Source organism: Apteryx rowi, unplaced genomic scaffold (assembly GCF_003343035.1).
Source record: "Apteryx rowi isolate R43461 unplaced genomic scaffold, aptRow1 scaffold_50, whole genome shotgun sequence".
In the NCBI taxonomy this organism is placed as follows: domain Eukaryota; kingdom Metazoa; phylum Chordata; class Aves; order Apterygiformes; family Apterygidae; genus Apteryx; species Apteryx rowi.
The window spans coordinates 275,762-299,524 of NW_020450761.1; the positions used below are offsets into that span (position 1 = coordinate 275,762).

Below are 23,763 nucleotides of genomic sequence, written 5' to 3' on the forward strand. Positions count from 1 at the left end.
TCCAAGAGAAGACCAAAGAGATTTATATAAGGAAACAGAGAAATATGCACAACTCTTGTGACATTTTATCTTATACATTAGCCTCTCAGTTCCTTCTAAGGGCCTTACCTATTTCCTACTTGACAGTAAATCCAATTCAGTCCAATCCTTCTGTGCAGAAGCTACTGCCAATAAGCTTTTAATGTAAAAACTAAAAGCTTCCAAGTGTGCTGCTGAAATCTGAGAGCAGCAGGAAAACTGATTTCTAAGAGGATTGCAACCTCCCAATCAGTGTTCTTCCTGAGCGCTTCAGACATCGCACATTCAGTGAAACACAAGCTGACATTTTTGCCAAGGTGCATGCACATTATAACACAGACATTAATTTCTCCCCCATCTAAGAGGTAATTCATCTAACTTTCAATCAGTCTAACCTTTTTATCAATATCATACTACCATTTCCAGCTGAGCCCTTCTATGCCTATAGTGCTGCACAGCGCTCCACTTTACGTTCACATGTGTATACACAGGCTCCTAAAGCCAAGTGTTTACGGAGGGGGAAAGAGCTGCCAGTCTCCCTCCTTGACAACAACAGGCTAAAGGCATCCATCTGGTCTGCTTGTACCAGCTGGCCCAGAAGCAAGTCCATGTTGAGATCCCCACACTGTAACGGAGTGGAGACCGAGAGGAAAAAGGTCCCACTGTCTTCCTAGCAGGGTTACTAAAAGCAGCTGTCCTTCACTCTTGACCACAGCAGAAGGGGACTGAGATGTGCTCCCTGATGAACTAGTGCCTTCGTTAAATCAAGGTTCCTCCGGAAACACAAAGCATTCAGACAAATGGACTGAGACACTATTAAAATATATATATATTACGCTATAAAATAAGAGACAGGGAGAGTTATCACTGTTAGAAAAATCCTTCCTTACTGCAACAGCTTCATCCTTTCTTCCTGACATTCAATCCTTAACTCTTGCTCTTGCAATGCATTATGGAAACACCATATGTAATGCCATTTATTTCAGTAATGAAACAAAAATAGGACGCTTCAAAGGACATGCTCTGTTTATTGACACCTTAAGGGGCACCGCCCCCATTTAATGGTGGAGGAGAAAACACTCATTCCACTTACTCCAAATATCAGTTTTGCAGAAATATCTATTATTTCAGCTATGAAAGAATATCAGACAGAATGGAACAATGTAGTGCTGCAACTTCAGTCATCAGAGGAAGAAAAAAGAATAGGTATTTGTGCATATGGCATTTCTTGAAGTTGCTATACATCTTCAAAGACACACTCCACATTATGAAAAAGTGATTTTCTTTTCTATCACCATGACAAATACATGACATATAATTCTATGGAAAGATTCAATCTAAGTGATCTGCTATTTTCTTGTATCAAACACATGCAAACATTTAAGACAGTTGTATCTCAATTCATATTAGAGAGTGGGGGAAGGGGAAGAGTTACATTTTGGTATTGTGAGGGAGAGGCACATTTTTATTTAATAGCTTTACACTGGACAGTCATCAAAAAAAAAAAAAATCTGTGACTTTCTAAATAACCATACCGATATAGTTATAAGTTTACTATACACACACACAAAAACAAGTCCTTGGGATGACTGACATGTATTATCCAAAAAAATCAAGTTATTTTAAAAAACACATCATCAAGCTATTATGGGATTTCTCATATATGAGAAGATACAAAATTGACATTAAACAGTATAATATATTCAAGCTATTTCCCTGCTAAAAAACTCTCTCATATTGGCATGAACCACTCAAGACTTTCAACAAAAATCACTGCTAGTGGAAAGCAAGCAGTGATTAAAATCCAGGTGGTCATATTCTGGTTTTTGTATATGGTGGTTCTTAAACTACTGCCCCTTCCATCTTATTGAGAGGCAATGAGAATCCTAACAGCTGGAAGCACAGCCTTCCCTGAAAAAAATTGTATACACCAAGTATACACAAAAAGCACTCGTGTGCTTTTGTGTGATTTAATATTTTAAATCTCTTGCACCTGCTGGGATAATCAAATTGAATTAATTGGTTAAGAGGATTTTAGTGTGGTATTGATGTCTCATCTACTTCACCTCACTACAACAGTCCTCCTGCTCCTTTCAGGATTATTTTCACAGCCCAGAGATGCCAGCTGTGGGACTGCTTTTGCAACAGCAGCATCTGGCTCCTTGGCATGCTCCTCTGCAAGGCACGCCAGCTCTGCAGTTGCCTTAAGGTACATCAAATGGTCAGAATCCTAATAACAGAGTGAACTTTCTTGGACATCAATTTTCTCCTGTCAGCAATCTAGATTTGTCTTTCCTCACTCTTCCTTCAAAGCATGTGGCATCTTGATGCCTGGCTTTTTTAAACATAAAGGTCAAAGCATTGTGCCTTTGTCTCAAATCCTGATAAGAAAAGCTTCTGATTTTGTAAAGAAAATAACTTTTGAAACCTTGCCTTTCATAGCAGGAGAAAAATGTAGGGAGTAGAAAGGAGTGGGGAACAAACTCATTTAAGACAGTAAATCTCTCCAGGTATCTAGCTGGAATTGCAGATAAATATTCAAAGCAATTATTCAGTATCAGCCTTGCAGTTAACTTGCATACAAGCCAGGGGACACTTTCCTGCTCTTCTGTATTCATTCCCCTGGGAGCAGGCTGAGCATCTTGCCTGGCAAATCAGCAGACACTTGCAGCTGAACTCCTTCTGAAATGTATACTCAACAGTTTCACAGGTAGCCTCCATATATGCTTTTATTCAGATTTGTTCCTTGATGAAGGGACTTTGACTAAATGGCATTACTGACAGCCAGACACATCCTTGTAAATAGCTACAGCTACCCCAATTCTAACCTGCCTCAGACCCACCCAAGCAGACGTTCCCGAAGTTTCCATTGCACAACACAGCGACCAGACCCATCCTCCCCATCCTGACACACTGGACAGCTGGATTTCACACAAAGATCCAGTTTGGATCCGAGTAAGAAAGGGCACGTTCAAAATTGCCACTGTCATTCTCTGCCCATTGGGCTACCCATACTGCTTCTAGAGAATAAACTCCTTGTGGACATTGGAAGAATCATGCAACAGTACAATAAACCTCTGTTGCCAACTCTGTGTGAATAAGTAGTAAAAATAGGCTTGTCATGTAGATGAACTAGCTAACACTTCAGGTGTGAGAGATTCAACACGCAACCCAAAGACTAGTTTTTAAGTCATTACATCTGAAGGTCATGAACAGTTTTCTAGTCACTTGGAAATAAAATACTTGAAAACTCAGTCTGGGAAATAGGATTTTCCCCAGAGAACATTGGAATGAACTTTTTCATATTATTTCTGGCTGAAAAATTAAGCTTAGGTTTTTGATAAGTCATACTTTCTACAGAATACATGATCTGTGAACATATTTTCACCCCTTAACACACTTTTAATAATAATTACATCAACTTCACTGAGAAGAGAACATATTAGTCTGACATTTTAGATTCTGTAACTCAGATCTACATTTCTGTTGTACAGACTTAAATATCATTTATTCAGTTACACCATTTAAGGCTAGCTAATGATCGTGATGCTGAAATATACATAAAATCTGTAATATTCCAATAGAGAATATTTACATTTTCTATTTCCACATAAACTTGATGGACCCAAGGCACTTAACAGACATGATTTATACTTCACTAACCTCCAATAAACTAGGGAGGAATATAGTATTATGCTGGCATACACTCTTTCTGAGCTTCAAGTTAAAAATTTCAAGCACCAGAAGGTTGAAAAGAAAAATAAAGGTGACATTTAACTCTTTTGTACAAAAACTCAAATCAATGAATAGCAGCAGAAGAAGTTATGTTAATGAGAAGGATAGCAGTGACAGGAAGAAAGACAATGCAGAATTGAGCTTAGCTGCAGCAGCAGACATGGCCAGTCACAGACTAACACATATTTGTGGGAAACCTTCCGTTAACCCTACACTGACATGTTCAAATAGTGTGTAGTTGTGCAGAAACGAAATCTCTGTCCCAATATCAAATACTAATTATTCTAAAACATAACAGCATACCAAGAGATCTCTTGCTTCAGGTAGAGGAAGAAGCTATCCCCAGAGCTTTGCCTTTTTAAATCTTGTCCTGAAAAGGGTAGAGTAATTGTACCATTTTCTACTCTTTTAATCCTTACTAAAAAAAGGGAAGAAATATAAATTAGTGTTTCTTCTCATCTTTTTTTTTCCCCCTTCTTCGAAGAGGGTGCTAATACAAAACCATATTCATGCTTCCTTTTGCAAGTTTTTATCCAGTGTAGTGACACCAGTGGCACTGTATTATCAGCTTTCAATAAACTGGATCACATAGGCAATAACACTGCTTCCTTTTGGGCTTCAGTCCTTCAAAGGTGCTCACTAGGTGCTCAAAAACAAAAAGCCCTTATGTGCTAGCAAGTCTGAGGCATCTGAAAGTTAACACTGACAAAGCTAGTTGTGATAACTTTAAATGTGCACACTCCACCTCCCCATAACACACACACTACCTGACCTATCTCCAGTATCACAGTAAAGCCAGCAGAAGAGGACACATGCCTTTGCCCAGGTATTACTACTCCACAGTTTTGCAAATTTAGCTTGGACAACTGATGAAGGTCAATTTATTTTAATACACCAGATCATCAACTGCAGCAGCTGAAGCTCAGTCTTGTGCTCACTGCTCCCACATTGCAGCCTCCAAGTGAGGGTCAGGCCAAAGATCTGTAGATAGGTCATGTCTAAAACTGCCTCAAGGTTTTCCTTCTGTTCCTATAAGCTGGACCACTAGGAAATTACTCATCTGCTTAAAAATAAGCTGGTGCTCAACTGCTTCATCCAAACTATTGTCCAAACTATTAGTAACTGGTTGGACAAGGTAGGTTGGTAATTTCCCAGAGGTGGGCCAGCTTTTGGGACTCAAAGAGCACTGTGAAGACTAAGTAGTTAACATCTGGCCAAACACAGCACACTGTGGATGAGTATTTATATAAACGCATGATAGTCTGCGGTATGAATTCTTTTCTGCTTTTCTAGGCTGAAGATAATCATCATCTTTGGGAACCAAAGTCTTTCTCCACACAACTTGCAGGGATAAGGTAATTTGCACACCTAAGGCATTCTTTTAGTTTCATGTACATGCTCTAGAAGGATCATTAACCCAAGCTCTGATTCAGATACAATTTAAGAGTACCTAAAGAAGGTATCTTTGCAGTCAAAGTAACATCATATTCATATCAAGTTTTGTTCAGATTTTTTAAGTGATGTCTCTGGCATTTCCACTTAAAACAATCCAATATATTACAAACAGGAGGGAAAACACTAGTCCATCAGACAATCAGTAACACTTATTTTCTTCAGAGGTAAATTTAGCATTAACTTAAGAAAAATACATCCTATTTTACAGAAACAAATTTCTTGGGAAAAGGAGACAGGAAGATAGTAAAACATAAACAAGAGCTGCAAAACCAAACTATCAGTCTTCCCCACAGAATCAAAAAAAGATGACTGAGCAACCTTTCCATATGGCATTTTTGCTCCATATGGAGCAACTTCTTTGATATTGAAACTGCCATTCTTAATCAAACGTTAGCTAAAACATTCATTATGTGCCCAAGACTTGATTGGGGTCTTAGAAACTAAGTATTTTGAACCTTTTCCTTTGAAGAAGCTAGTAGTATAAAATAACACAGTAAATCTCTGCTCAGAAAGACAGCAATCTTATTTAGCACTTAAATATACTTTAGAGGAAAGATTCAAGTACTTTACAGCTCCTATAATTTACAGACCTTAATTAACATCAGCTTTATTTCCCAAAGGAAAACAGCTGCTCTCAATGACAAAGCATTTTGGAGCACTCCACAAACTGAAAGCAGAACTGACTACTACCATGTGCACCCATAGGAAAGCTTTAAAAAGCCTTTCAGGGGAAAAAGAAAAAAGAAAATGCAACTTTAATTGGGTAAGACTGAGGGGTGAGCAAGTCAGTAAGTCCATACATTGCAACAAACAGAGCTCACAGATGCACATTTTAGAAATCATGGCCATGAAAACACTAATACCAGACAGCACAAATTCTAAAGAATTTGAGCTTCTCTTTTGGCTGCAAGGGCTTTTATTTGTTTGTTTTTCACTAGAACTCTAGTTTTTAAATCACGGAAGAAACATTTCTTAGTTCAACTTTTATCTACATATAAACAAGGATAAGAATGGATGGTATTTCTCAAGCCCATATGAACTTGCATCTCCCAAGGCATGCCTTTTTTTCTTCTTTTTTTTTAAATCAATGAAAATTACCATGCAGTCTATATGCAGCTATATTGTCAAAAAGGATAGGCAAATAACACATTTAGTCTTCAGTTAAGGATTAAGAGACAAGCATTTTAGAAAAATCTCCTTCCAGTTAGAATTTTTAAATAGAAGTTAACTGCATAACTTTAAAAGAGTTCATTCTAATGCAGAGTTTCATAGTTGGATAGCCACTCTAATGAAAAGATTGAAGAGACCTAACTTCTTTGTTGTTGAACTGAAATATCAAAGCAATAAGACAAACAGTCAAATAAAATGTATACAATTTTTTCATGCACTTACTTAAATGGCGTGAAGAGAAATGACAATGTTGTTTCCTTTTTCTGAGTCATCTTAACCTGCATTAAAAAAAATTAAACCATTATATGCAACTTCTAATGAATTGTCAAAATACTATCCAGGAAACTGGGTGTTACGCTCTTGTAAATAACTATACTGCACTTATAGCTCCTCTGAGTGCTGCACCAGTGCTTCTGGAAACCCAGATCCACTCTAAAGAAGGTAACCCCCAAACACACTCCCATTCAGCAATTTTCATAGAAGGACTTCTACAGTTTACAGAATAAAGGGAAGGTATGGTTAGAAATGCAAATAGACCTTAGGGATAATCTGATTATATTAAGCTGGTGTTATTTATGCCAGACAGGAACTAGTATACTGCTGCTATGGTGCTGAAGCAGTACTACTAGACTGATTAACCTGCACCTGAATAAAAGTAAAGGTTCTGATACAGTCGAAATCACTTTGCCCAAGGCCCTTCAAAATATCTTTAAGGCCTCCTGTACCAGTTTGACTGATGGCATAAAGTACAGCTAAGAAATTTCTAGCAAACTTCATCCCAGAATCTGACAGCTTGAAGTAGCAATCTGCATGTCGCATCTTATCCATCCAAGACAACATCCTCTCCAGGAGGTCACACTGTGGTCAGGTCAGCCCATCACAGCAAAAGTCCACTTGGCATGTCTAAGCCAGTGCACTACAACTACTTCCATAAAGAAACCCAAAGGGGTTCACACACAATCCTTCCAAAACAATCCTAGAAACAAGCTAGCCAAGAAAAAAACAGAAAATTTAACACTACAGAATGACTGAACTAAAAACAAGCTTAGAGAATGGATGACCTGCTTTAAAAATAAATAAATAAATAAATAAATTTCCCGAGACATCAATTAAACTAAAAAAAGAGCTGACACCTTCAATACTTAAAGCAGAGCTCTTTAGACTCTGGTGGTTAAACATACCAGCAGTGTTAGATAAACTGCTTCAAAGCCATGCCCAAACTTCAATCATTTCCTCTGCTACATGCAAGCTTTCCACCACAGACTTGGGAAACAACACTGCCAACATAATATCCACACAAACTACGTTTGGGAACCTGGGCGTTCAAGGGACAGAAAGTGCCAACAGTGCTAACCTCCATGCTCATCTCGTGCAGCACATCTAAGCTTATTTCCTTATTCTGTCCTGGTCATACAGATGTTGTGACAAGGCAACAGTTCTCGCATGACGCAGATGACAGTTTGCCCTCACAGCATTTCTAGGTCTGGCCAAAACTGCGATTTTCGGATTTGAGAATGTTTCTTACTCCACAGATGAACAGCATCTAGTGAAACAGAACCTTTGCTCTGTTCAGACCACAGATGTGTTCTCATAACATAATAATATCCAGTATCAGATGAAGCAAGAAAGAAAAGGCTGAGATGAGCAAAACAACAGATATGAAAGCATTAGCTAAAAGTTAATTAAGACACTAATTGCATTTCTGTAATAGACAGGTGACCATTACCTTTTGATCACTTTGTTTACTGATGCCGAGTTTAGGCTTTGTGTCCCGATCACTGTTTCAAAGGAAATGTTTCCTTTTCAGACATCAGAACTTAGCACTCAGAACTGAGCCTGCCAACCTACCTACTGCCTGCAGGTATGATACACATTAATAGCAACAAACATCAACATTTATGTTAAAATCAAGAAAAGCAGCTACTCATTTTCTTTCCAAAAAGGTGTTTATTAGATTTAAAGTCTCCCAAACCCACTCACATATGGTTCACAGCTAGTCAATCAATATCATCCAGTATCTGTGTTCAATTTTAGTTCTTTGAATTACAGCATGCCATATACAATATTTGTTCTAGTATAATAATTTTTGCAAAGAGCAGCAAGAATTATTATTCAAAGAAATACCTTTCCTCTTTTTACTATGTGTTTAGTTACCTTAAACTGCTCAAGAATCTGAACAGCATTTGTAAACATGCTCTCCGCTTTGAAATGAGCACTATTGTTTAGATATTCCAGAGGCAGAGTTCCCTGGGGGCAGAAAAAAAAWATATATATATTTATATACATACACATATATGTATATCTCAAAGATTTAAATGAAGAAACATGAATTTCTTGAACTGAATGGCAGGACAAGGGAACAAAAAAAAAAATTCAAATTACTACTGAAGTAATTGTTGTAACTTCAGTAAAACTAAAAATAATCTTCTCGCATCATTTCTCTACATCAAAAGGACTGTTCATAATATCCCAACTCCCACAGCCGCACAAAAAAGACAAATAATGGAAGCTGTTACGTTATGTACTATATAATAATAAAACCCCAACCACTAATCAGAATCCATTCTTTAAATACTTAAATGTTTCATCCAAACCCCTGCCTGGGCCTGACACTCCCATTACTCACAGTGAGAAAGTGAGTAATTCTTATGCCTCTCTCTGTATGTTAGGAAGCTTTTCTCACAAGTTAGTTCAAACGACCAGCAATGGGTAAAAGTACAGGAACAGAATCTGGTGCAAGTTTCCAGAAAAAAATATTTTGAAATGTGTTGTAAATAGATGCTTTTCATGTGAAATAAGCAACATGAAAACACATTATAATTTTATTGATAATTAGCAATAATTTTATATTAGACAACCTCTGGACTATATAAAAATATAGGAAGCAAATTCAAAGAAAAAGTCATCTCACATAGAGTAACCTCACTGTTCACTAAATTAGTGGTACAAGATATCATCTAAAAGACTCAGCACACTAAATTAAAAAAAAAAGTATTTAACATTAAATTGCAGGAACTGGCTCTACAGGTTCAACTTTCATGATCAAAACCCAAATGTTGTTTGAACCAGACTGTATTTTTACCATCCCTAATTACAAATTAACACAACTTTTACACAGTTTAAGAGCATAAAGTTTCAGATTATTCAGTTGGAAAAGCAGTTGATACTTTTAAGTTCTACACACTATATCAGAAGATTGAGTTCTGCAATCTGAACACACACACGCAAAATTAAAACTATAAGCAGTCTCCAACCTCTACAGCAGATTTTCCAAAAGTGTAATCTTCCCCTCTCTTACACCCTCAAGTCTTCTGCCCAACACCTCTTCCTCTAAGAGCAGCAGACTCCTATCATAAGGTAAAACATTTGAACTTCTTACCACAGAATTCAGGGGGAAAGGAACACCGATAAGAGAAGCCATCAGCGGTGCTATATCAGCCTGTGCAAACAGAAGCATTCCCATTTTAACATACTTCCAGCTTAGAGCTGATAAATTTAATTTTAATGTATCTGTATTTGGAAAAGTAAATGGCATTACATGTTAGAATTTCACAGTATTAAACCCTTTCATAATATTCTTTACTGTTTCTAGTAGTCATCATGACATGATTAGATTCAGAATGTGAGACGAGTACTGTAAAGCTTTAAAAATACATTTAGTTTAAAAGCAAATATAAAAACCCACAGTATTTATTCGCAGAAATTCAGTACCTCCTTCACTGCACTCAGAAAAGCATACCACTTTTTATTACTATTTACACTACAGAAAGAACTATTCTGTATTTACAATTTTAAGCTGTACATAAAATATACTGATCTTAAAAGCACTTCTTAACCCTTGTTCCCTCAGGGCTAATTACTCACCTGCTCCCCTTTACAGAGGGATTCTACAAATTTACTATGTCCGCTCAGCCCTTAATCCTCAAAGAGGTCCCTTTACCTACAGTAAGACTTCTCATAAAATAAGCTACTGTTACTTTTTGCTTGTACAAAGACCGGCTCTTACTAGGTTTATATTTTCCCTTAATGTAAAACTATGCACCAAAATTCTTTCTTTTTTTCTCCAGCATAAAACTGAAGCAACTATATCAAGATCAAAGGCACTGCTACAACCTTAGATCTACTGTACAAAAGCAGACTCCAAACCATTATCTGTAGAGAACAAAACACATGTAGTGTAATATCAAGCAGAAATCTAATTTGCTATTTTTACCCTTAATTCTACATGTACTACAGAATATTGGAAAAGGCTGTCTTTGGAAAGTCCATTACAGGGAACAAAGTGACAATCAAGAGTCTTCTATAAAGTCTTGAAATAACATTCCCATAACTCCTGCAACCCTTGAGACCAAATTCATCTCCAGCTTCCTACCAGGGCTTTACTGAAAGCTGTTGATTCAGAACTTTCCAAACTTTAACCTATGAGCCTGAGTTTCTATGTGTGCCTGCACATGTGTATGTGCTATGTGTTATTTTCATGTTAAAGAAAGAAAAACAGCTTTGCTGCTTCAGTATCAAAGGTTAAAAAGTTCACTTTTTTTCTTCCTTTACAGTACCACGCTATATATTTGCCTAAATTGCCACATGGCTGGGGCTTAATCACAGACCTTACTAAAAACCAAAACAAAAAACAACCCACACAATTCAAGAGTATAGCAAAAGTTGATTTCATAATGATAGCAGCATCTGGAAAAAAATGACAAAAAAAGAGACACCAAAACAGATAATGGTGGAAAACCACACTGAACACACATGTAGCCAACTTTGCAGTAGAGTAAAAAGCACAGGGCAAGTGCTCACTAACTAGGGCAAGCATTAGACCATGCTTTGTGTTCAGCTGGGCACCTTCCCAGGATGCATAGAGGAGGAAGAGTAAGCTCAGTTCCAAAATGCTTTCAAAGTAGAAAGTAGAAGGAAAGCATCATAAATTATTTCTAAAAATTTTTTTTTTTTTTTTTGGAAAAACTTACTCTGAAAACATTAGATGCTATTCAAAGAACTTTTGAGATAACTTGCATCAAACTTTCAAGGAGTATCTAGCATACTGTTCTGCATTCTTTCTAAAACGCCATATGATCAAATAATTAAAAATGGTGTGATAAGTCTTCTTCAGGAAGAGATGTTGTATGTAGTTGCCACATCTGTTAACACGTGATTTAAGCTTTTTCATGTTATGTTTAGTCTGAGGGCAGTTCCTGCAACTCTTCATTTAACATTATGTAACATATTCCAGAAAAATGTTATGTCTGATCACTCATTCAAGTACTTTCCATTAGTCTAAATCACACAAAACTCATGATTTAAAAAGAAAGTTTATGACCTACTAAATTAGGTATGTTTGATACCTGATTGACATCCAGCCTTTTCAAGTTCTCCAGTTTCCATTCTACAAGAAATAACAGAGCACATGAATAGTTAATCTAAATAGATTTGAAAGGGATAATTCAGCTGACATATAATGTCTTGTTGCCAGTTTTTGTAAAGTGTTGTTACTAAAGAAAATTATAATTTGGCTTTAGGATAATAGCTCAAGAGGGGTTACAGATGGAACTCAACAGGCAGAACGAGTAAAACATTTTCATTTCATTTCACATTTTCTTTTATCCATCAGGATAAATTGCTGCTGCAATTGTGACCCAGATCAGTTGAAGAAAGTCCGCGTTTTTTTTCTTTTTTTCTTCTTCTTCAACACAGCACAGAAGGTGATGTATTACCTCTGTGCCAACTGAAAGATTCAAATGCAGGTTTAGGAGAAGGTCTGTTTAAATCTCTTTAATAGTTTTAAAAAAGGTTAACCCAAAGTCCCCAATATACTGGTACAGAGTGGTAAACATACTTCATGCCTGCCATAGGCAATGCTGGCCAAGAGCAAGCTCAAGGGAAAAGTTCAATGATTTAGCAATCAGAACAAGTACAATGAAAGCGTAGACAAAGTCAAACGTACTGCTAGCCCCTGAAGCTGTGGCACATCATATAAAAAGTTGGTTCAAAAAACAGCATTTTTCTGCTCCCCATTAGCCTCTTAGGAAATGAGGAGGAAATTGTCTGTTTTCTTTGGGGGGTGAAGAGTTATTTCAAAATAGAGTTTAGTTGTTTTGTTTCTTTTTCCCATCCATGTTCTTTTCCAAATGTTCAAGTTAACTGCCCCACTACTCACAGCAATAACATGGCGGGGTGGGGGGTGGGGTGGAGGGAACAGAAATGCAGTTAGGAAAAAGTGATAGGGGCTGAAACAGACTTGCTGACACAGTACTTAAAATGCTGTCAGCAGTCAATCACCTACCTGGAGCAGGTCTCAAGTACAGATAGCAGTAATCAAGTCAGTGGCAGTTGTCCTCCACTGAGGAGCCACAAGTAACGTTTAGCAACAGGGACAAGCCCCTGTCCTCAGTATACACAAAAAGCTAAATGGGCTGGTCACTGTCTTCTGTTAATGCATCTTCTAATTGACATCAAGGAATACAGAACAGCACAGACCAAACTAGGAGCCTGCCCAGCACCTCAGAATTGCAGCTGGCTCATTTAGACTATTCCCTATATAATCACGTTGTCTAAAAGCATCCTTCGTGTTCATATAAAAGTGAAGGTTTAAATGCACTAGATACACTCTACACTAAGAATACTGATAAACCATAGTTCAAAATTCTGATTCTACCTTATTTATTTTCCAAACAACAATACACACTCAAACCCTAGACTGTTCCCTATCTCCATCTTTCAGTGGACCCTGTCCATGCCAGACCCAACCCGTCTAGGCTGAAAACTGCCCAAGACAGGAAATACTGCTATTTTGAGCATTGTATGTGCAAAACTAATTTTCAGCAATTAGTTTATACCACAGCTACTTTCAGGGGTCTGATTACAGCTTCATTGTAATTTATGTGCAAAGAGCACTCTAAACAGCAGCCATGTATCTTAACAACAGTAAGAAATACAGTTACAAGGCGTTCCCATGGCAATACATGGGAAGTATTATCAGCATTAATCATGAACTCTGTGTTAAATTTATGACAAAATGAACAAGTTTTTGCTCATTTTTGCTTCCTGGAAAAACAGGTTTATATTTCTGTATATTGCTTCACTAGTTTTGCTTGTGTGAGTGTTTTTGCGAGATTTTATCTTTGTCATGTAGCCTTATACTTAGTCTCGTTTTTTGGGACAAACCTGCTGACTGGCCAGTCTGGGTTGCGCTCACGTGAGTGAAAAAAGAAACATCTTGGATTTAAATCTGGCCATAATGTTTTTATGACTCCAGCTCACTATCTAGGTTTCCCATAAAATGTTCAGCACAGTTTTCCACCTGTTTGATAGGATTTTTTCTTTATCCTGCCCTGCTCTTACTGCAATCTGCTGAGCAGTCACATGCTAAGAATCCAGGGAAAGCAGCAGAAAAGTACCAGTTAAAAAACGAGACTAAGTATAAGGCTACATGACAAAGATAAAATCTCGCAAAAACACTCACACAAGCAAAACTAGTGAAGCAATATACAGAGTTCCCTCAGCTGCAACAAGCCAGGCCAAGCACCCTCTGAAATAGGAACGCCTGCAGATGAAGCCTACCACTGCATATCCTTCTGCTGCAGAAGACAGTGCATTTAGTTTACTGACTTCTCCAGGTTCACACTGCAAAGCATCTGGCAGGCCCTGCATTGAGAAGCCAGACAGCAGCTCAATATTCTCCTTTCTGAAGAAAGGTCAAGCCAATAACCAAATGGGCAATACTATTCATTACCCACAGGATGCGGCTCTGCCATCAAGAATCTGCCCAAGATGGTTATATGGCTAGCCCTGAGGGAAGACGAAGCACAGGTGAAGAGACCGATAAGGAGAGGGCTGTCATCTCGGAGCATCCCGAGGAGCACACCACCATCCCATGACAAATTGGACAGACTAAGTCTTCACTGCAGGCACTGCCTCCGGGAATATCTACCCTTGATGGGGATGATGAGAAAAGAGACAATTCACTGAGCCGCTTGCATTGAACTTTGAGCTGGCTTGCACTGAACAGAGTGTAAGTTTGTCAGCTTTGAAAATACTGTGCTGTTTCCATGAACAACTAACTCGGAGATATTAGGAAGGATTGCCAGTAGATGCAAGAACTCGGAACACTGATGCATGCTGTGTCAAATGTAAGTTGGACACCTACATACATCAGTGATACAGCAATCTCAGGATGTTCTCCTTTCCTATGCACAGTTTCAGCTTCTTTTGTAAGGAGCAGAAAAGGCGAATCCAGAGAACTTTGCAGGAGACTTCTTTTAAACATCTTTTCTTTCACATCTCAGCTTTATGAAAATATCTGTGGGGTTATAACTTAGCGTAGGAGTTGTTCTCTGTATTGACCTGCAGAAGTGCCAAGTTCCATTTCAACAACCACTTTATTTTTAAGCCATGTAGCCTACTGGGAGCTGCAATGTACTACTGCAGAGAGAGAGTACTCAGCTATTAGAAGACATTCTCATTATTCAAAAAAAGATTATTCCTAACAATTAAGAAGCTGTAAACATAGCTTCTAAGCAGACTTACACCATGCTTTTCAGATGGAAAGCTGCAGAGCAAGCCCAGAAGGAAAGTTAAAAACAACAACAACAACAACAACAAAAAACCCACAGTGCAAGACTATCCAGGGGACACAGCAGGGTGCAGACATTCCCTCCTTAAGAGGACAAACATTTTCTAACAGGTAACAGCTAAAAATCTTCCATTGTGTAGCTGGAAGTCAGCTCAATACTTATTTCAACCTTTCCAAATGCTCTCACACCATTTTCATCATTACTCGAAGTCAGATGCCAAGGTTTGTACTAAAACCGCTGGGAATGAAAAGAACTGTGAAAGCTGTAAAAACCAGCTATTACAGATTGACACTTGAAGATACTAAGTGTCCTTAGAAGTCTAATAGATCATCCATCACAAACATGCATCAAAATCAGTCATTTTTACTCTATTGTCCATTGTTCCCCAACTTATTTTCAAATCTATTAGAGATGTCGTAATTTTTTACCAGCCAGTGACCACAGAAAGTGAAACGTTAGTATGATCTACATCTGAGAAGTCATGTTTATATAATCTTAGCTACCATGAATCTTCAAGAGCAGGGTGGAGTTAAAACCTCAGGGCTGAAGACATTTCTGCCTGTTTTCTCTTCTCTAATGTAGCTTGACAAACAATTCAATAAAATAGAAAACCATTACCTCCTTGATCCTGAGTAATAACCTAAGAGATTCAGGATTAAGAAATAAAGCAGGCTGCAAAAACAGAGCGTATATAAAGCAAGAGCTTGCACAGTTTATCACATGCATTGTTAGAACCCCAGAAAAATTTCAATAAGTCACTATTTATTATGTTATATATTTGAAATATTAAACAGGTATTAAAACAAACAAACAAACACGGTAATGTCTACTCCCCTTAAATAAATTACAAAGAGGAAAAGTAACAGAGAAGAGTCATGACACTTTTTACTGAGAAAGACTGTTTACATTTCCACAAGAGCCACAAGGATTAAAATGAGATAAGACAGCCCCTGACAGGTTCCCAGGGTTCTGCTGTTAAGCTAGAAAAGGGTCTTAGGACATGCCAAGTTTCACGTTTCTGTACAGATAGCTTTTAACCTCTAGGAGGCTTCCTAAGAATTAAGCCTCCCCTGAAACCAAGTTATAAGAATATGAATATTCTCCTGTACCCAAAGAGAGAAAGTCCTCAATTCAACAATTAGAAAAGAAAAATTACTCTGATATTACCTATACAGTTTTGCAACATGCTCCACACACATGCACTGTCACCTTTCCTTTCCACACTGCACAAAGCAAGACACATTACCTTGAATAGAGTGAAGCCACTGAGTGAAGCCAAACAGGTGCAATGGTCAAACATTGTCCTTCAACCAAAATTCTGCACTTAAAGTTTTGCATTTTACATACCTTTCAAAAAATTGTCTTCAAAGAATTGGGATGCAACCCTCTGTGGATAATTCACTCCAGCACCCCAAGCAATCAGTGGTGTTAAGGTCTCTGAGGGATGACCAGCTCCATGGGATCCTGAAGTGCACCAAATCAAAACCAGTGTAAACAAACTTCAAGATGCATGGTGTTAAAAAAAAAAAAAAAAAAAGTACATATATCTAAGTTCCTGTTATAGACAACCTGCTCTAGTTTCACATTTTATTTTCTACAACTAAGGCTGAATTCAAGTTATAGGATGGAAATGGCTGCCATTTAAAAATCAAGTCTATAAAAATATATAAGCTGTGTATTAGCAGGTTTTTCTCTTGATTCTTAAGATACAGAAACAGAAATCAAAGCCAAAGTATTGGAAAGATGTAGAAGTGTCAACTGCTCAAAAAGCATGTACATGCCCATCCTGAATGTTCCATGGAAACCAGAGATGATTCATTTGTGTAAAATCAGGCACATGTGCCTAAAATCATACAAAACTGGTCTCTTTGGTACCTAAATAAGGATTAGACTTCTATTTCAAAAACAAGAGAATGTGCACAATGACCACCACACTTTCTTATTGATGCAAGTTCATTTTTACTATTTTAAAGCCTGGTAGTACACTCCTTAAAAATTGATAAAACATGACTTCCTTCCCTGAGGAAATTAATTTCTTCCAAATTAACATATCAGCTGCCAAGAGGAGAAAGCTTTAATAATATGACGTCTCAGCAGCAGCTGCACTGAAGCAGAAGCCACACAAGCTTGATAGAAATGTTGATCATTCAGCTCAGTGGGTGAAGTATCACAGCAGTGATATAAGCCAGTCATGGAGGGAATGAGATTGTCATACAAACTCTATGCCGGTCACTGCACACTTCACATGATTATATATTTTACGTGTGTATAGACATACACTCTTCCTCTCTGTGTGTGTATGTGTATATATCTATCTATCTATATATACACACACGTATATACACGTGTGTGCATTTATGAAAATTATGAATGGCATGAGAGAATAGCACATAGTTCCACAGTATTTTACAGAATCAGACAAAACTGGGAATAGTGCTAAGACTGAATGTGTAACTGCTATGGCAGAAAAGAAAAGCCAGTTTTGCTTCCTTTTAAACAACCCTAAGCTTAAGAACATACAGATCTGGACATGATAAGAGAATCCAGAAGTAAAGAAACCCCTTGCAAGGCATTCTCCGGCCTCAAAAGTAGCAACAACATTTCTTCTTTGTGGAGCTTGGGAAAAGAGCAGATGGAGAATTTTCCATTTGCAGGGAGAGTGCTTCCTCTATCCTCCTGGCATCAGTTATTTCTTTCCATCACAGGAGAAAAGTGCTGGTTTTGGTGAGCTTTCATTTTAGATGAGCCACCAGCTCTCTCAGCATTTTACTGAGGCTCATGCTCGAATGCGGACGCAGCCGAGAGAGGCAGGCCTGCCCAGCCTCTGCATAAGAACCAGTTTTCAGCCAGATGTGAATTATAACAGGGCAAAATACTGATTTTCAGCTGGGCCTGTTCCCTGCTTCACCCCGTCCCCAAAAACACACAGCTTTGCAGGGGAAAGGGAGGGAGAGGGCGCTGCAGGCTGAGCTGCTGCCCCTAGCCCAGCGCACCACACAGCAGGGCGCCGGCCAGCAGCAGGGGCAAGAGGCTGAGGTGAGGGCGAGCGTGGGACCACCGATGCTAGCAAACACCTGCCACCAAGACTAGCTTAAAGCAAAATCGCACACTGGGAAAGCAAATGAGTTCATTGGTCTTTGCCAATAACCACAAGTTCCTGGGTTGTGCCAAGTTTAGAGCAAGTTCTCTTCCCTCAGCAACTTTTTGTTTTTAAAACTTGGCGTCCATCCCATTCTGGAAAGAGTCACTGAAAAACGCCAGCGGTTGCCGAAACTACAGCTCTAATAAAAAGGCTTCTGAACTAGCCTTCAGCCTGCTGGCTGGGGTCCTGCACATCTCGTATGGGCTTGCTCTTGCACTCACTGAAGTCAATTTTGATATCATTAACACTCCCTGGCATAAAATCAGGCTTTTTCTTCTTTAAACAAAAAGGGAATGACAGAGAAAACGACGACAGACCAGAAGCTTTCAGAGCCTGAGAGATTAGACTTATCACCTTTTCTTTCCTCTTCAAAAGCTCCAGCTCACAAGAAGAATGTCTCAGGATAGTTTTTACTACCTTTTCCCTAGCTGCCCTTCCAGATGCACTGACAGCAAAGCTGAACAATGTTCACCTATTGACACGAACCTACATGCTAACTGGAAAGCAGATTCAGGCTTATGCAGATGAAAGGCAGGTATTTGAATAGTATCTGGCTATACGTATGTGTATGCATACACACACATACATGTATATATACATACACACACGAATATATATACACATATATGTACACACACAAACCTGTGAAAAGGACCTGAGCAGACACAAGCTGAGCATGAACCAGCAGCACACCCTGGCAGCAGAGATGGCCAACAACATTATGGGCTGTATTAACAGAAGCACAGACAAGCGATCGAGGGAAAGGCTATCCCCCTCTATACAGCACTCATGACATGGCCTCTAGATACTTGCATCCAGTTTTGGGCCCCCCAGTAGAGAAAAGACATCAACCAACTGCAGCAAGATGAGCAGAGGGCCCTGGAGCTGGTGGGGGCTGCAGCCCTTGCCCTGCGAGGGGAGGCTGAGGGACTGGGGCTTCTGCAGCCTGGAGAAGAGGCAGTTTGGGGGAGACCTAAGAGCAGTCTGCCCGTACCTGTGAGGGTGGTTAGCAAGAAGGTGGAGCCAGGCTCTCACTGAGGTGCGTGGTGGAAGGATGAGAGACAACAGGTATAATTTGAAACAAGGGAGGTTCAGACTGGATATACAGAAAAACTTTTCCCCCACAAGGAGAGCCAAGCAGGGGAGCAGGTTGCCCAGAGAGGCTGTGCAGATCCATCCTTGGAGGTTTTCAAGGCCCGACTGGACAACCCAGTCTGGCCTCGTAGGTGACCCTGCTTTGAGAACAGGAGATCAGACCTCCTGAGTTCCCTCTGATCATATGAAAAAAAAAAAAATGAAGTGATTACTTGAAATACTGAAGAAAAAATATACATTGGAATTAAATTTTTTTATTATAAGTGACAGACAGCTCAACAGTAAATAATATTCAAATGGACTGTTTTGCAAGTAAGCAGATAGTAATAGGCCAATTTTGAATAAATAAGTAAATGAATACTTTTCTCATCTCTGATAACAGAACAAATCTGCATCCCATCCACTTGAAAAGTTCAGGATAGCACACAAAATGTATGACCCTGAGTTTTGTCATGACCACACCTGAAGCATCCCTGGTTCAAAAGTATCACAAATAATAGCTACAGATACACCCAGCATAGAAAGTTTCTACAAGCACTAGACACCAAAGTTGTCATGGTTTACTGCTTCCTGGAGTTTAGTTTTCTTTGTAACTCAGAATTACCAAATGCTATATCTGGTCATTTATCCATTTATTTTGCTTCACTTCCAAATTCTTGTACATTCAGAGACTGCCCATACTACTGCACCCCCAAAGCCAGAAGCACGTAAAATTGGCAAACTGTTTCCGATTTTTTTTCCTTTTATTTTTTTTTGGGGGGGGGAGGAGGAGGAATGAGATTTGTGACTGATGCATAAGCTTTCTTTCACAGAATCACAGTGATTGCTTGGAACAAGGATTAGCACTTGTATTCAGTACAAGCCTTAAATGCTGTTCAAACAAGTATCACTGAAACTGGAAGTTTCTTTGCAGGCTAAGGCTACCTATAACTGACTGAAAGAAAGCACCCAAGCATACTTTTATTTATAGTCTTTTTAATCTACATTTCTCTTTTGAAAGTTGGGATATAGACTTTTTTTTTTTTTTTTTGAACTTTTCCACTAAAAGGTTAGGCAGGTTCCACTCACATTCCCTTAGAAACCCAAACAGACCACCATAGCACTATCTCTAATCTCTGACTACCAGCAAGAAAGGTTACAGTTACTCTGTATCCTCTATGACAGCACCACTGCTCCCACATGGGACTGTTAAAACAGCTGTTCCTTTTTATTGTTTGCAATGTAGTAGAATTACTGTTTTATCAATGTTTAAAAAGATAGGTAGTCGAGGTTTTAAAAACAAACTTGCCCCTTAGCACAGCCACTAATGTGTTAAAAGGCTAGGAAGAATATTAAGGGGAAAACCTGAGCTGATCAAAGAACACCACACTAAGCGCTCCCCCCCCCCCCCGTATGAAAGCAGTATAAAGGTGTAATTTAACCCTGCTAAAACTTAATTGAAATTTAAGTTTAACTGGTATCCCAACTGGTATCCTTGTGTTTTACGGGGTTAAGAGAGACTTTTTTTCACTTTAATTGGCTGCACGCAAGGACAGGAATGTTCTTAAAATTCTTGGAGGTGGGGGTGGAGGGGGAAATTTGTCTAAATGAGTTCACCACAATAAACTCTCCCCATCTGCCCTAATCCAGTTACACCAAAATTGCCTCAAGTCATTTGGCCACTGTGGTCATGCCCTTCACAAGTGCCCCCTGCAGGTACCAGCCTGGCCAGCCACCTGCCTCACTCTCCCTCCTGTGCTTTCAGCTGCTCCACCTACTCTCCAGCTCCAGCCTCCTCTGAAAAGATCACATAGCAGTCCCATCCTTTCTCATGCACCTAAGGGCCAAAATAAGCAAAAAGACAAAGTTTGTCTCCAACTGCCTGACTCCCTTCACCTCCCCCAGGCACTTCAGAGTAACAAAGTGTTAAGCATTTCTGTCCCATGTGGTCTTGAACAAGCCCAAATTTGCTGTTAGCAGCCAAATAACACAATCATCTCCTGCCCAGGCCAGCTTTCTTCAGAGAGGCTCTGATAGAAGTGGTATTCAGGTCTTTTGCTCCCCCTTCTCTTCCTCCCACTCCCCTACTAGCAGCTGCTAAATGAGTTAAGCTTTACCCAATTAACTCTTTTTCGCTGTCCAGGTACCCATCTCAGTTGTCACAGGGCTGAGGAGGTCCCCTGCAGCCCATTACCTCTTTCCTAATTCACACAGGGTTCATAAAAGGCAAAACCTAGGATATCAAATCGAAGCAGAGGCTCCAAAGCTTCTACAGGAACAGAGCTCTAACCGCACTCCAGATACTCACCCAAAAGGTTAGCTAACTATCAACATTTAAAAAGGCTCACCCCAATCTGTCATTCCGTGGTCCGAAGTCAAGATAAATGCAGTTTTTCCATCATTTCCATAAAAATTTTCAAGCATTGAAGCAATTTCTTTTACACCCTCATCAACTTTTCTAATATTCTCCTTGTATTCCCTGGGGGGGAAAAATTAAAAAAAAAAATTATTAGATTCAAGGTGGCTCTTGCTCTTGGTGTAAAGCAAGTTATCCACACCCAGTCCCTTGATTATGGACAACTTTACCCTTTACAGAACCACAAGCTAACAAAAGGCATTCTAGATGTGAAACCTCTCCTCTAATTCTTAGATGAGACACTACCTCGTCACAGTGCAGTTTTAAGGCTCTTGAAACTGCTTCATGTTTCAAATCTGATCTGTCTTTGATTGAAGACTATAACTTAATCACTCATAACAATTAGGCAAACGAAGGTGAATGTGAAAGCTTAAGGAATTGTGGGAAATTGAAACTAAATTGTAAGTTTTTAAAGTTATTTGGAGCTAGTAATTGAACATCAAATAAAGAATTTATGATGCAGGGACTGTTTTGAGATATTTCACAGACCAGCACAGACCGCAGGGTTTTGCAGGACAGAGGGTAACTCCAAATAGTGGGTCAAAAAAAAAAAAAAAAAAAAAAAAAAAAAAAGGAGCGGTAGTGATTAACTTTCAACCAATCAAGTTTTCTATGTGTTGCAAAAGTCAATTTTAAAAATGCATCTATAGTAATTTTAAAAAGAGCATGAGACATATAGCAAGTACAAATTTTGCAGTGGTGTAAGAAATTAGGGCAGGGATTTTGAAGTATGCAAGGGAAAAATACAGAATTTACATTCAGAGCATGTGAAGAAGTGAAAGGAAAGCTCTCAAATAGCACACTTCAAGTTGAATAGATGATGCGTACTGTTAATGATCTAAACTTTTCTTTTTGCTAGTGTCCTAGGAAAGCTAAAACAGGGCTGCAAATTCCAGCATTATTATTTCTGAACTTACTGTTTTCCGTAAATTTAACCTTACCATTTTTGCTATGCAGAATTCAAGAACTGTTTACACTTTTACATTTAAAACTGCAGTGACCAACATACCTTTAAGACAATCTGCTAAAAACCAGATTTGACTGAAGGAGCATTACAAAGTGCAAAGGAAAACAGTAAAATTTGTCACTTATATAGAGAAGACCTTAAAACATCAAACCCCAGAAAATTCAGAGCACGAGTAGTCATAGTGACTTACATGGCCTATTGCAGAAACTCATCAAGACAAGTCTTGTTTTTGTCTTGATAAGTAGTACTGTTAACAAAAACAGTTTAGAGAAAAAAGAAAAAAAGTTAGTGTATGCATTCAACGCTAATAGGAAAGATATACTCAGTCTTTCAAATTACCTCGAGTTTGGCCGGTGAGCGTGCCCATTTGTGTCTATGCCTAGCAAATGCAGGAACAGAACAACTTTTTCTTCATTTAGTGCAGAGTACAACGTTTGATTACTTCTGGAAGAATTAAAGAAGCTCTGTATGGAATAAGTCACCAAAATATTAATCTGAGTATAATGGAACAAGATGACAGGCAGCCTATCAAAACTAAAACACAGCTGTTTTCATGTCACAATACTAGCAGTTATTAGAATTATGAAAGAAAAATTAATTACTTCCCAATTTACCTATGGGAGGATAGGTACCAACAATATAGTCAACCCAAGATTTCAGCTTATCTAAGACATGCAACACTCCTAAGTTCCTGAGGGTTTGTTTTTTTTTTTTGAGTTTCTTTAGGCAGTGATAGCAGATAACTGCATCACCCCTTCTTTGCCTCCTACATAATTACAGCTATGCACCATTCCTGAGCTCCATTTATGGCTTTCCATTTCTATTAATTTCTTGATTTAAAGCTGGAAGCAAAGCTCTCAAGTACTCTTGCTTTGGAAACTGGTTCTGCAGGACTGAGGCACCAAGCTACAACTCGTTCATAGAAACCAAACTGAAACAAAACAAAACAAAACAACAACAACAACAACAACAACATGCTTTGCAAATACATGGCCTACAAAACATACATCTGCCTTGCACATGTGCTACCTAAGCATCCCTGAGGCTGATGCCAGGGGGCATTTCCCCCTCAGGTTGAATGAGCCTTGACATGGCCATTCTGTTGTAGACCAGCCACATTACAGTAATGCAATATGTGGGCAGACAGCTATCTCAGCATGATCTCCCTAATAACAGCACTGCCCAAGGAAACAAAGTTGAGTAGGATTTCGTT

At 38.8% G+C, this 23,763-nt stretch overlaps 1 protein-coding gene across 18 annotated transcripts in view; it reads right to left on the reverse strand.

Moving 5' to 3' along the window:
* The window catches only part of PIGN (phosphatidylinositol glycan anchor biosynthesis class N), a 116,642-nt gene that overhangs the window by 60,679 nt on the left and 32,200 nt on the right, over window positions 1-23,763 (reverse strand). For all 18 annotated transcript variants that reach the window (XM_026079870.1, XM_026079880.1, XM_026079881.1 and 15 more), the window contains 7 exons: window positions 22,890-23,014; window positions 21,516-21,646; window positions 16,299-16,415; window positions 11,724-11,764; window positions 9,758-9,817; window positions 8,533-8,625; window positions 6,601-6,656 (listed from right to left, as the gene is read on the reverse strand). In XM_026079870.1, the coding sequence (XP_025935655.1) occupies window positions 6,601-6,656; window positions 8,533-8,625; window positions 9,758-9,817; window positions 11,724-11,764; window positions 16,299-16,415; window positions 21,516-21,646; window positions 22,890-23,014 (623 nt within the window). The remainder of the gene's footprint in view (window positions 1-6,600; window positions 6,657-8,532; window positions 8,626-9,757; window positions 9,818-11,723; window positions 11,765-16,298; window positions 16,416-21,515; window positions 21,647-22,889; window positions 23,015-23,763) is intronic.